The 12,621-nt window shown below is 40.2% G+C and overlaps 1 protein-coding gene and 1 pseudogene across 2 annotated transcripts; one reads left to right on the plus strand and one right to left on the minus strand.

Annotated features, from left to right (window-relative positions):
• Positions 1-533: 533 nt before the first annotated feature.
• Positions 534-1,594, minus strand: LOC147627540 (uncharacterized). Of its 2 annotated transcripts, none has more exons than XM_086814460.1 (2): positions 1,057-1,594; positions 534-983 (listed from the first exon to the last, which is right to left on the minus strand). In XM_086814460.1, the coding sequence occupies exons 1-2, from the start codon at positions 1,307-1,309 to the stop codon at positions 610-612; spliced, it is 627 nt and encodes a 208-aa protein (XP_086670586.1). In that variant the 5' UTR covers positions 1,310-1,594; the 3' UTR covers positions 534-609. The 2 variants fall into 2 exon arrangements, with proteins under 2 accessions (XP_086670586.1, XP_086670585.1); XM_086814459.1 differs by having other exon boundaries at positions 534-986; positions 1,057-1,578.
• Positions 1,595-3,707: 2,113 nt separating this feature from the next.
• LOC147627541 (uncharacterized) lies at positions 3,708-4,703 on the plus strand (annotated as a pseudogene).
• The last annotated feature ends 7,918 nt before the right edge of the window (positions 4,704-12,621 follow it).

A 12,621-nucleotide genomic window follows, 5' to 3' on the forward strand; every position in this document is an offset into this window, starting at 1 on the left:
GTGGACCCACATCTCTATGGAGTTTCTTAGGGTCTTCCCAAGACTAAGCATGGGTGGGATCAAATATCCATGGTGGTTGATAGGCTTACCAAATCATTTCACTTCATTGCTTCTAAGACCACATATGGGGCATCTCAAATTGCCAAGCAATTCATGGAAAATGTATTTAAGGTACATGGCAAAAGAGTTGGGGAATAGGAGCATAAAAGAGTTCCTTATCAAATGGAAGCATTTACCTATGGATGAGGCTACATGGCAACTATTTACTTATGTGCAACAACAAGGTCTATCTATGGAGGATATTTCTTGACCATGTGGCATGATTTCTATGGACTTTTTTTCTCTAAACAAGCCTTGACAAAGGATATTGGGACTGAATTACAAAGAAGGCATAGGAGACAAAAAAAAAAAAGGCATGCCAAAATGATGGTCAAGCCACAATTATTTTTAAACAAAATTATGATGCATCAATCTGTTCCATTAGTAGATGGAAAGCTAATGAATGAAGAAGATGATCCAAGACAGCAGAATTAAGGACAAAGAGAGTCATTAAAGTAAGTGCCACTTCATAATTACAATGGCCCCAAAAAAAAAAAAAAGAGGAGTTATTCAAAGGCGTGGGTAGTGTGTACTGTGGGCTGGGTCGTCTCGAGACGAGGGCAGACTTGGTGGTGGGGAATCTGGAGACGCAAAGTTGAGCTTGGCCTTCTTGCCGCGGATGGAGAGGGCGGCGGCATCGTACGCGCGGGCGGCTTGCTCGGCGGTGTTGAAGGTGCCCAGCCACAACCGCGCCCCCCGCCGCGGGTCCCGAATCTCCGCCGCGTACTTACCCCACGGCCGCTGCCGGATGCCCCTGTACGGATGCTTCCGCTTCGCGCCGCTGCCAACAGCAGTAACCGGGTCCACCGCGCCAACAGAAGCGGGACTGATTACCCATGAGCTACTCGCAGAATCCATGCCCGGGTTTTGCCCCCTCGACGTGCCTGCTGCAATCGTCAGCGATTGTGTATGAGATCGGTGGTGGCTAAAACGAATCTACTGCTAGACTTAACTAACCTGGCCACGCTGTCTTTATGTCGTCGTCGGTGCCTGACGCTTCGTTGGTGCTCCTCTGGATCACAGCTTCGTGCAGACGGTGATCGGTCGTTTGATTTTTATGGTGGCGATGATCATTGGCAGTATCTAACGCTTGGCACAAGAATTCTTTGAAGAAATTATCAGACCATAACTGTGGCCATTCCTCCTCCTCTTCTACTTCTCCGGCAGTATGTGAAGCATGTCGCACATCACAACCAGACATATTCATCATGGATTCATGCCTGCGATGCGAACGCTCCTCAACTGTGGGCTACAGATAATTAAGTGCCTACCTACTTATAATCTCCCACCGGCGCAGCAGCCAATTGCCCACCACCACACGCTTCTGTCAGTGTTCACGGAATTCTCTATTCACAAATCCATGATAACGCTCAGATCATGAGATGGAACTCTAATAGGAACAGGTAGACCTGCTGACGCTGCAGCATTCGAAGTCGAGGAGCTTTGTGATTAAAGTTTTTATAAAGTTGGACGGCAGAGTGGAGGGGTCATTGTAGAGGGTGAGTGAGGGACAGCCTGGGTGCATTTCCTGTTTTTAAAATCAAACGCCACCAAGCAAAACTAAGAGGTTATTTAATCAGATATTACCAGCTTATTAAAAATCGAGCTTGGTAGGTTATTTCTAAGCTTTCCAAAGAACCTCCTCCGCTCAGCTCAAGTACGAGATGAAAATCTGGGTGGCCCCGGCAGCATTCACAAAAGTAAGACGAACATGCACATAAATTTCCACGCAAGATGAACATACACAGATGCCACCATCACCAACAACCATGCTGATGCAGCCATGGCCCATGGCCCATGTGCATGTGCTGTTTTGATGTATGAAAAGTACTTAAGAGCTTAGCACAACCTTTTCAAAGCAAAGATTCCTATCATCAGTATTTCAAGTTTTTTTTTAACAATAGTTAGTTTTATATATATATATATATATATATATATATATATTTCTAGAAAAGCTTTACAACCAATCCTTCACCAAGTTACAAAATTATATCTACAAACTCTATGCCCTACCCTCAGCACTAAGTAGCACGCGTTGATCGTCGAAGTAAAGTGAGCGGATCTACGGTGGCAGTCATTTTGGTGAGGCAGGTCCATCGGATTGCTGCCGTTTTTTTTGGGAAGGCTCAAGAAAGGACACACTATATATATTTGTTTTTGGCAGTTTCTCCACGGTGGAGACTTTATATGTGCTCCTCAGATTGTCGAAATTATGCCCATGCACCAATGACCGATAAATTTTTCCGATGACCGGGAACCCTTTTCCAAAACGGCTGAAAATTTTAAGTGGGCTAGGTTTACAAATTTGTAAACCCGGACCCGCCACCAAATCAAACGGCAGATCTGACCTTGATTTTCGTGCTGAGGGCTCCCTACTCTTGATCCCTTCACTTCACTTCGTTGCTGGTGCATGTGAATAGGGGGCCACAATGAGTGAAAAAAAGAAATGTATTAATTAGTGAAGGAGATGCTTTTCCAAGGTCCTTTCGATTAAATTTAGAGGCAGAAAAAAGTGGTGTAAAGTTAACCCGACGGTTATCCTCTATCTCTTCGTTTCACCTCTGCATGCAGGAAAATCGTTGTTGCTGCGTTGGGAGCATCACACAAAATATCAATCGCCGTTTTTTTTCCTTCTCACGCATCTCACGATTCAGAAAAAATATCGTGCGAATGAAATATTTGCATCGCCTTTTTTTTTCCTTCTCACACATCTCACGATTCAGAAAAAAAATCGTGCGAATGAAATATTTGCAGCGCCTCTCTCCAGCCTCCTCCAGCCTGGCAAACACAGAGAGAGACGCTACCATTCAAGGTTTTGCTACGAATTGAAATATTTGCAGCGCCTTGCTCCCCCCTCCTCCAGCCTGGGCCTTCTCTACATCCACGGACAACGCAAAACCACGTAAGTTGAAACGCTGGCCGGGTATTCTAGGAGATCCTCGGCAATTTATTTCATTTGTCCGTTTGACCTAATTACTGCCCCTATTTACTGCGCTGGCTCCTTCTGTGTGTGCAGGCGGATTCTGCAGGTTCGATTTTTTTTAAATTGACCGTGCAGGCGGATTCTGCAGGTAGGGTCCAGGTATATATATTTAATTTATATAAAATAATTTGAAATAAAGGACCAGATAATTTTTTTATTTTCCAGAAACCTTAACCAGGATTAGAGAACTTTTAAAATCGTATTTCTATTTTTAAAAATGTTAATTAATAATGCGCTTCGAGTGGGCAGAAATAATGAAATTGAGTAATAAATAATTTGCTTACAACAAATTAAGATTCTGCGTCTTTGTTTCAACTCTTCTTGCTAGCACAAGGTTCTGTCATATACGACATCCAATTTCACGTATGTTTTTTGATAACAAACATTTTAAATTTTTAATTTATTCATTTATTATTATTTTATCACTAATTTGACTATATGTATTCTGAATTATTAACCTATTTTTTCTTATTTTTTATGTAGTAAAATGTCAAAAATGAAAAAAAGAGCAAGAGAATCAACGACTGGAAAATTTATAAATTCAACTAATGAAAGCCATGAAGTTTCAAGCATAGAACCTAAGAAAAATCGTGGAAGACCAAAGAAGTTATCTAATGAAGATGCAATGTTAGATCAATCCAATGTCAACTTAAAAGTGCTTGAGCTAAGTGTGACAATATCATTAGGTGGTAGTGACATTGATGAAGCATTACTAAATAATCTTCATGATTTTATCACTAAGGAATGCCTTGCTGGTAGTTGCTCATTGGAAAGAGGAGGCACAGTTTTCCATTTACATTATCAAATGGTCATTAGAATTCATGCAAAGTCAATAATTGCAGTTAATAAGCTCATAAAAAAGTATCTTGGTTGGGATAAGAATAATCCCATTGGTGGCATTGTAATGTGTAGAGCATTAAGGCAGAAGAACATGCACACATTTCATGGTATGATAGGCTATTGTATGAAAGATATTGATAAGCCTCATTATAAAAATGTGTCGCATAATATTAGTGCTGAAGATATTTCAAAGGGAATAGAAATTTACATGCAATATGGTGCAGATGATTTGAAGAACAAAGTTTGTCTTACTCCAACAAACATTTTTGATAGAGCATTGATGTTTTGGAAGTTCTATTTAAAGCATCCTTTAGGCAATAATTTCTGCACCACCATTCATAAAATGATCAAGACAGGAAAGTACTACCCGTCTTCTAATTGGATAACACCATATCAAGGAAGAGGAATGGAGCTTCAAAAAGTTGATGCTTTATGGAGGACAATGGTATACCCATCCAACACAACAATGAAAGATATCTTTGATATTTTTATTAATAAATAAAATTTTGATGCTTCACATCCAAGATTAGATTGGTTTATGAACAGATGGAAAAGAAATGAGAATGAAGTTGACGATTTGAGGTATGCCTTTAATGAAGATGAAATAGTAGAGAATTTATATAAGACAAATAAGCAAACAATTGAAATAATGGAGGAAGAGCAAACACATAGACCGGGTAAAGAAATTGAAAAAGATAAAGACATTCCAATTGATATCGAAGTTGATGATAGTGACAATGAGGAGAACATCCACAAGCTAGAATATATTCCTTTATTTTAGAAAAAAATATTGGTATTGTAATCACTTGAAATATCAATAAATGACATTTTTCTCAAATGTGAATCCATAGGAATTTTTGTCATGAAAAATAAAAAATATCTATGGTTTTCTTTTTGTCGTCCTCTTTTTAAAAGTAGAGTTATAATTTTTTCGGAATAGTAGAGTGATATAGTGCTGAGGATTCCCTACCTTGTTAAGTAAACTACGTATCATATTCCATCTTTTATCTTCCAACATAAAAAAAGACTACCCCAAGAAATTTGATATCCCAGTTGTATACATGCTTCAATCATAACTTCAGATGTGCATCCTTTGGGAGACTGCCTATACAATAATATATCACCTTTTGTCCAATTTTTTACTATTGGCCTAGTTCTCACAGGGTTTTCCACAAATGCAACATAAGTATTGACAAATTGCTTCTCTTTTAGATACCGCCTCTTTGTCTTTGGCCCAAACTTCAATGGTTTTGTTTTCACATCCAGCCATGTATACCCCTGAAACATGAAAACCTGTTAGGATTACCTAGTATGCACAAGAGTCTCCCTAGTTGATATATAAGTCAAGCTATGCCAATTTGCAGGGTGTGAATTAGCTGTGCCATCTCATCCTTATTTAGCTTGTTCACATAATAAACAGACCAGCACATGTATATACATTTATGCATCAACTATGTCACATCCACTCCAAGAGTGGTTTCTTTCTAATAGACTATGCAATTTCAGGTATTCCATATCTCCCACAAGCAGCAAAACCTAATTATGTTGAAGATCAAATCAGCAGTCCCATCACTGACTGCCCATCGCCCTAATATCCAATCCCCCCACTGGCCCAGTGATGGACAGCCCTCTGCCCACCATCGCCCTAATATCCAATCCCCCCACTGGCCCAGTGATGATAGCCCCATCACTGTCTACCCATCGCCCTAATATCCAATCCCCCCACTGGCATTGGATTCCTATACTACAAAAGACCCACTTCCCAATTTTGCCCCATGACCCTCTAATGGTAGGGCAATCCCAAAAGGCATATTTCCCATCTTCCAACGGCGGGGCAGACTTACATCTAGGACAACATCCATTGGTAAAGTTTCTCTGAAGTAGCTTGATCCCAATAAGTAAGGCCCACATGCAAATCCTCCACAGGAAGACCTGAGACTTCACAGAGATATCTACCTCCCATATTGCTTTCCATCTCCTCCTCCAGCTATTGGGTTTCTAGTTTCCCTCCAGATTTTGTTATAATAATCCACATTCACCTCACTTTTCCTTAACTTCTTGTATAGGTCTCTAGTTTCCCCTTTATCCACTTTACACCATTATATAGGCCCAATCTTTAACCCAGCAAGATGCATCAAATGCTCTGATACCTAATCCTTATGTACCTCATCTAGTACCTACCTAACCAGTTGCCCTTCCCTTGAGGAAAGTCCAAACCCCTCTTTTAGCTGCACAAATTCTTTCCACCCTGCTGACCAATCCCAACAATCTGCCAGCTTTTTAGCCCTTTATTATTTGGTTTCTTAGGAGAGCTGATGTTCTGGAGGGCTAAAGGAGGATTAAACTAGTGAGTCCACCATATCCCTAGACTTAACAAACAATTCCATGATGCTCTGCAACATCCATCCTAGACCATCAGCCCCAAAGCCTCCTTCCATTTGCTGCATAACATCTTGCAAAGGGGGGAACCTATAACTTTTAGAGGGGCATAAGAAAGCAGCTTATCCCTCCATCCCTGCCTTTTGACTAGATATGAGAATCTTCCACTAGCTCCCCTACTAGCTTGGTCCATATCTCCTCTTCCTGAAGACACTTAGGTAGGAGTAGATCAGTCTTGGCTATGGTCTGGGAAGGTAAATGCAAAATCCCAATACCTCCTTCACTCTTGGGTAAGCATAATTTATCTTGGGCAAGCCAAGCTGAAGATTTTTTATTAGCTTTCCCATTCCTCCATAAGAAATCCCTTATAGAATCTTCTTCTGATGACATTTGCCAAATTCTAGAACAGGACACAAGAACATGATGTAAGCATTCAGCATTGTATTGCAGATTACTACCCTGTCAGCATTGTATTGCAGATTACTACCCTGTCAGGGAACTCTAATACCCTCCCACTTCTTCAGCTTCAAGCTAAACCTCTCTAAAGCCCAGTCAGTCAATTGTTTATTTGTATCCTCTACCCCAAAGGGAACTCCTAGATGTCTAACAATATGTCCCCTCTTAATAACCTCACATCCCCATCTCTCTAAGTCAAAATCATTATCCTTAGACAAGCTTATGATCTTAGACTTATGTATATTACACCTGGAACTAGAGGCTTATGCAAACTCCTGAGAATAATAGACAAATCTTGTCTCAGATTGTCATTATTTGCTTTTTTCAAGAAAAGTAGTGAGTCACCAGCAAAGCATTGAATCATCAACTGCTCACACCATTTCTCAATTTCAAGTCAGTCACCGTACCTTTTCAATAAGCATCTTCCAAAGCCACTATCAAAGGATGAGATGCAATAGCAACAAATAGTAGGGGAGCAAGAGGGCAACCCTGCCTCATAGATCTGTTAACTTCAAAAACCCCCACCACTCTTCCATTCATCAATAGTTTAGAATGACCTCCCAAGGTAAGAGTGTAAACACAAGTAGCTATCCTAATTCCAAATCCCAGCCTCTCCATTACCCTGGTCACAAATGAACAATGAACCATGTCCTCATAGGCCTCCTCTAAATCAAGTTGTAGTAGTATGCACTTCTGATGGGTTTTGAAGGCCACATCCCTCCCTAGCATGGCTACATAGATATTGTCATAGATTGACCTGCCTTTTATAAAGCCATATTGTCTCTTAGATATAATTTCTTGAAGAATAGGGGTAATCCTCAAGGCAATGACTTTGGCTAAGATTTTATATATCATTGTCAACAAAGTGATAGGTCTCCAGTGATTGAACCTATTGCATGCTTCTTGTTTAGGAATAAGTTTCACCAGCCCCTCTTTCAAGTCTTTATCCAAATTACCAGAATTAAAGGCCTCTTTGCATATTTTCCATACCAAATCCTTTAAGGATGGCCAAAAGACAATAAAGAATTCAACAAATAGACTCTCCCACCCTGTGGACTTCTCTCTCCACCCAACTCTAGAAGAGCCAACTAGCATTCATCTGCATCCACCTCTCTCTCAAGCCACTTGGCCTTTTTTGTGTCCACTCTATGATTAATCAATCCTAATAGCTTATACCTCCTGCTTGAACAATCTTCTTTCAAGCTAAGAGTGGAGCCTAGGAATTCTACCCATTGCTTGGCAATCAGATCAATTCCCCCTAATCCTTGCCCATTTTCATCTATGATTCTCCCCACCACTTCCTTGTTGTTTTTCTCCTCTACCAATCTAAAGATATGTTTATCAGGTTTCCTTTTGTTACTAAAGGTTTTCCATTTTAGCTTGCTTTCCTCTTCCCTAGCAAAATTTTCATCCTCACATTTCAAGCCTATTTGACAGCTGAGATACAGATTAGTTTCTTCTTCTGTGACTTTCCCTACTTATCTCTTCTTCTGCAAAGATTCCATCAGTTCATTCCATCTCCTCCTTTCCTGTCTTCTTTCTTCAACTCTCAATTTCTCAACCTCCCTAATGATACCCTACATCTCATTATAGCAAAGGCTTTCCATGATCCCTTGGAAGTCCCTCTCTTCTTAAGTTTCCCAATGACCTCTTTAGTATTAAAATAAAAATCTCATCTTTGAGTAATAATTTGTTAACTCTCAATTTTCTTGTGGGAAATTGATTTAGTTTAGCCTCCTCTCCCAGGTCAGTCATGTGCCATTCCCATTTCAAAGGCATATGATCAGAGAGAGCACTGCTAGAATCAACTGTCATCTTCAAGTGTGAGGTACCCAAACTACTTTTACTAATCGAGAAAGACCCTAAAAATCCTAGAGGATGAACCAAAATATTATAGGCTAAAGTAGGTGTGCCTAGGGTAAGATCACCCATGTTTCACCCACCATCCGTTAATCCCATCTTTCCTCTCAATTCTTCCCATCTACTTTTTTCTTGAGCCATCAAAATGGTGCTTCCCCCACACTTATCCAATTGTTTTTCAACCATATTAAAATCCCCCAAGAGGATACAATGGCCTTGAATATTCAGATTAGCAATCCATCCCCACATTCCACTTCTAACCTTATGATTGTGAGCACCATAGATATTTACCACCACATCCTTTCCCCTTTAACTTGAATCTCAACCACTAAAATCCTGCTATTTGGATGGTTATTAGCAACTATATTAGGATTTAAGTTTTTTTAATAATAGTCATCACTATAAACCCCACTCACTCCCCCATAAAGCACAGTCTAGTCTTTATACCTATCCTTCCTAAAGGATCTTAATCCAAACAAATTATGCTCCTGGATAGCCATAATGGAAAGCCCCCAATCCTTGACTAATCCCTAAAAAGCATAATTCTTTTTCCTATCCTTAAGCCCTTTTACATTCCATGTACAACCTCTAACTTCCATCGACTTACTCATGTTAAGGTGGTTTCCGAAACCATGTCCACCTCCTCATCATTGCTATGATTGGGCCGTCATAAGTTCGTGACCACTTGGCATGACTACGGCATTCCTGAGACACACTTCAAACTTTGAGGATGGAACCATGATTAGGGGGGTATGTTAACCACACTGGTTAACATTACTTTGGACATGCAACATCACTTTTTTGGTCATATCTTTTTGTATTTGTATTAAGCATGAATGTAATAGATTCTGGGATATCTTTGAGCTTATGACTTATGTATTGCTTGATGATCATCAAAATAACAAGCTTAGGACTTGTGTAATGTTGGTGGTAATATATACATAGCCTAGGAAATTAACTTATTCTAACTTTGGGACCTTGGACATTACTTAGGTAGCTTGACATTGTAAATATGATATTTGCATTATTTTTACTAACACATAATTCCATTATCAAAATGGAGTCCTTGGTGCTAAGGCTTCCTTCTTTGTGTAAGCTTAGGGGACTTTGTGATGCGCTTAGTTATTATGTAACCTTGATATTGTAAATGTTTTATATGGCCTTTTTTAACATTTGAATATCTAGCTTTTTTTAATGCAACCTTGATATTGTAAATATTTTATATGGCCTTTTTTAACATTTGAATATCTAGCTTTTTTTAATGCAACCTTAATATCATATATCTCTTCAGTATACATACTTCATTCCACAACATTTGCATTTGAACATTTCTCTTGAATGTTTAATCTTAGATTAAAATGTTTTTAGAGACATAATTTTATGTTTTAAGATTTTATAATTTCTTATTATGTGGGGATTCTTTATTTTTTCAAAGTTTTCCATGTAGAAGGTTTTTGTATTTGTTATTACTTTTTTTTTGTGAACACTGACTTAAAATGAAATAGACACATAGAACTTGAAATACTGATGGAAAGAACTAGGAGAGCGAGTGGGGACGTGGGGATGTGGAAATTTATTATACACATGTGAAGTGCATGGTCTCGTATACTAGGCAGGTGCTGATTAATGCGTGCATGTATGCTGGTAACCTAGATGGGGAAGGCATGGCCGGCACAGGAGGTGGTAAAGGGTTCTAGCGTAGCTAGGGGAGACTGGGAGTTGGAGGACCTTGAGGACATGAAGCATCTACACAAAGTAGAAGACGGGGAGAAGGATGGAAAGAGGATACTTCCGGACTGGATTGGAGCGAGGCTCAATTCCTAGACTTAGAAGTCACAACCAAGAGCACGTAAGGTATGCATGAGAGTCTCTCTGGAGTTTATGCAAGTAGGCCTCTTCTCAATGTGTAGCGTGATTATATTATATTATGGCAAGCCCCCATCCAAAGTCAATTTAGGAAAGTGGTTGCAAGAAGATATCTTTCATGATAAGGTTGTATCTCAAGTTTTCTATCTTGGTAAGGGGTTTTTCAATGTGTTGTTCACCAAAGGACAAGCAGTCTCTTAGTTGTTCATGAAAGCGCCACTGTTCATGGGACAAAGACTTATACATGCTATCCCTTTTGACCCTCTTTTTGATGTGAACAAAAGCCTTCAAGAGGGATGTCCAGTTTGGGTAGAGGTAGTGGGGCTTGCCTCCCTGGCTTAGGCCGGTGTTGGGTGAACTTGCATGTGCACTTGGACCAGTATTATATCTTCCAAAGGATAAAGTGGGAGGCCGCCAGGCGAATAGTGTGTGTATAACATGGAATACCCTAATGGAGACCCTTAAAACTCTAGAGGTGGACTTAGGAAGATTGGGAAAGCTGGAGTTGAACCTAAAGTTTGGCTCGTCTCCAGGAGCTTGTTTTAGGTGCATCGACTTTGGGCATATAGCCAAGATCTGCAACCAGAGGGGGGGGGGGTGTGCATGAAGAACCTCTAAATGAGGAGAAGAAGACTGGAGAAACTAGTGGGGATAGCATTGCTAAAGGCAAAGAGGCCAAAACAGCAAGCAAGGGGGGGGTTAGGTTGAGGGAGCCTGGATAAAAACTAGGGGGAAAGCTAATCTCAGGCAACCAAGGAAGAGGCGAGAAAGACCCAAAACAAATTGGTTGTAAGAGAAGCTAGAGGGAGCAAATCCCAAAGTAGTTTGAGCCCTTTGATATACTCAAATCCCTTTAGCCCTATGGGGGATGTGGATAGTGGGACATCTTCTATTCAAAGGCTCAATTGGAAGGTAGAAGAGGCTTGGAAGGATATCCAGAAAGGTGCTGCAAAAAAAGCACGTGAAAAATTTGATGAATCCCTTATGAAATTTAAGTAGTCTCTCAAATCCTCATTTAGAGGATTGCTCTTCTCTTGTGGTGAAGCTAGCATAACTTCGACCCTTGCACATTTAAAGGCTAACCATGAGTTGTACCAAGATATCAAGAGCTGTATAGAACGGACCTGTAAGGATTCACAAGTTTTCAAATAGACCTCAGTTAAAGTTGTCAAAGGACCGAGTGTGCCATTGTACACATTGGGCACTTTTGAAAAAGTCGAGAGCCATGAAGAGGATGAAAGTGAATGGGAATATGAAACCGAAACGAGAACTGAAGTTGAAACAAGAATTGAAACATCCATGTTTCCGCTTTATGATTCTATCATGGTATGGTTAAGCATGAAAACTCTGATGGATACGGTGATGATGAGGATCCAAAACCTAATCACATAAGTTAGTCTCCTTCTTGGCTTTGTACAAGTTATAGAAGTCCTCCCATCCCTAGTGGTATTATGGGAAGGTAGAGTTTGGGGACTCACAGACCCAATACTTTTGTTGTTGGAGGAGATAAGGGATACACCATTTTGGCTAGCATCATGCGATTCATTGTGTGCTCATCTAGTCACTCCCATCCTACTTTCTCTTGGAAATTCCTATTCTTAGATATGTATATCTTGTGGTTAAGGAGGCGGAGAAGGTACTTATTGTGAATGATCATCAATTCCAACTTGTCAGACCTTCTAGAGATTTTGGTTGTCGAAAGATGTGATAATGAGAATTTTTTTAAAGGGCATCACCAAAGGTGTAGAGTAGATCCACAATTGAAAAGAAGGTTGGATTTATTGATTTTTTCTCTATTTGGGATATGCTGGTCTTCGAGCTCAAAGTAGGGATGGCAGAGAAAGTGGAGAGATGGTGGGGATGTGATGATCCAACTTCACTGAGTTCAGTATGTGGGAATTTCATTTGAAGATGGTGGGAGGTGGAGAAGATGGTGCAGAGGTTGAGAGAAAAGGGTAACCGGGGGGAGAGAAACTACCAACAATCAGTGATCCTAGAAAAGAGGAGGGCCAGTGTGAGGTAAGTCAAGGGTGAGATGAGGGAGGGGAAGTTGGGGCAGCGGACCTTGATATGGGGAGTCAATGAAAGGGGGAAGGACCAACCTTAGGGTAAGTGAGGTTAAGTTGAGGTTAGTTTTT

Source organism: Cibotium barometz, chromosome 20, assembly GCF_041138505.1.
Source record: "Cibotium barometz isolate CiBa-2024 chromosome 20, ASM4113850v1, whole genome shotgun sequence".
Classification (NCBI taxonomy): domain Eukaryota; kingdom Viridiplantae; phylum Streptophyta; class Polypodiopsida; order Cyatheales; family Cibotiaceae; genus Cibotium; species Cibotium barometz.

Bases quoted from the DNA above. Each gene is read 5' to 3' on its own strand.
- LOC147627540 (XM_086814459.1), bottom strand. From the start codon at position 1,309: ATGATGAATATGTCTGGTTGTGATGTGCGACATGCTTCACATACTGCC. The intron at 987-1,056 runs GTTAGTTAAGTC...TGACGATTGCAG, and splicing joins CATAAAGACAGCGTGGCCAG to CAGGCACGTCGAGGGGGCAA.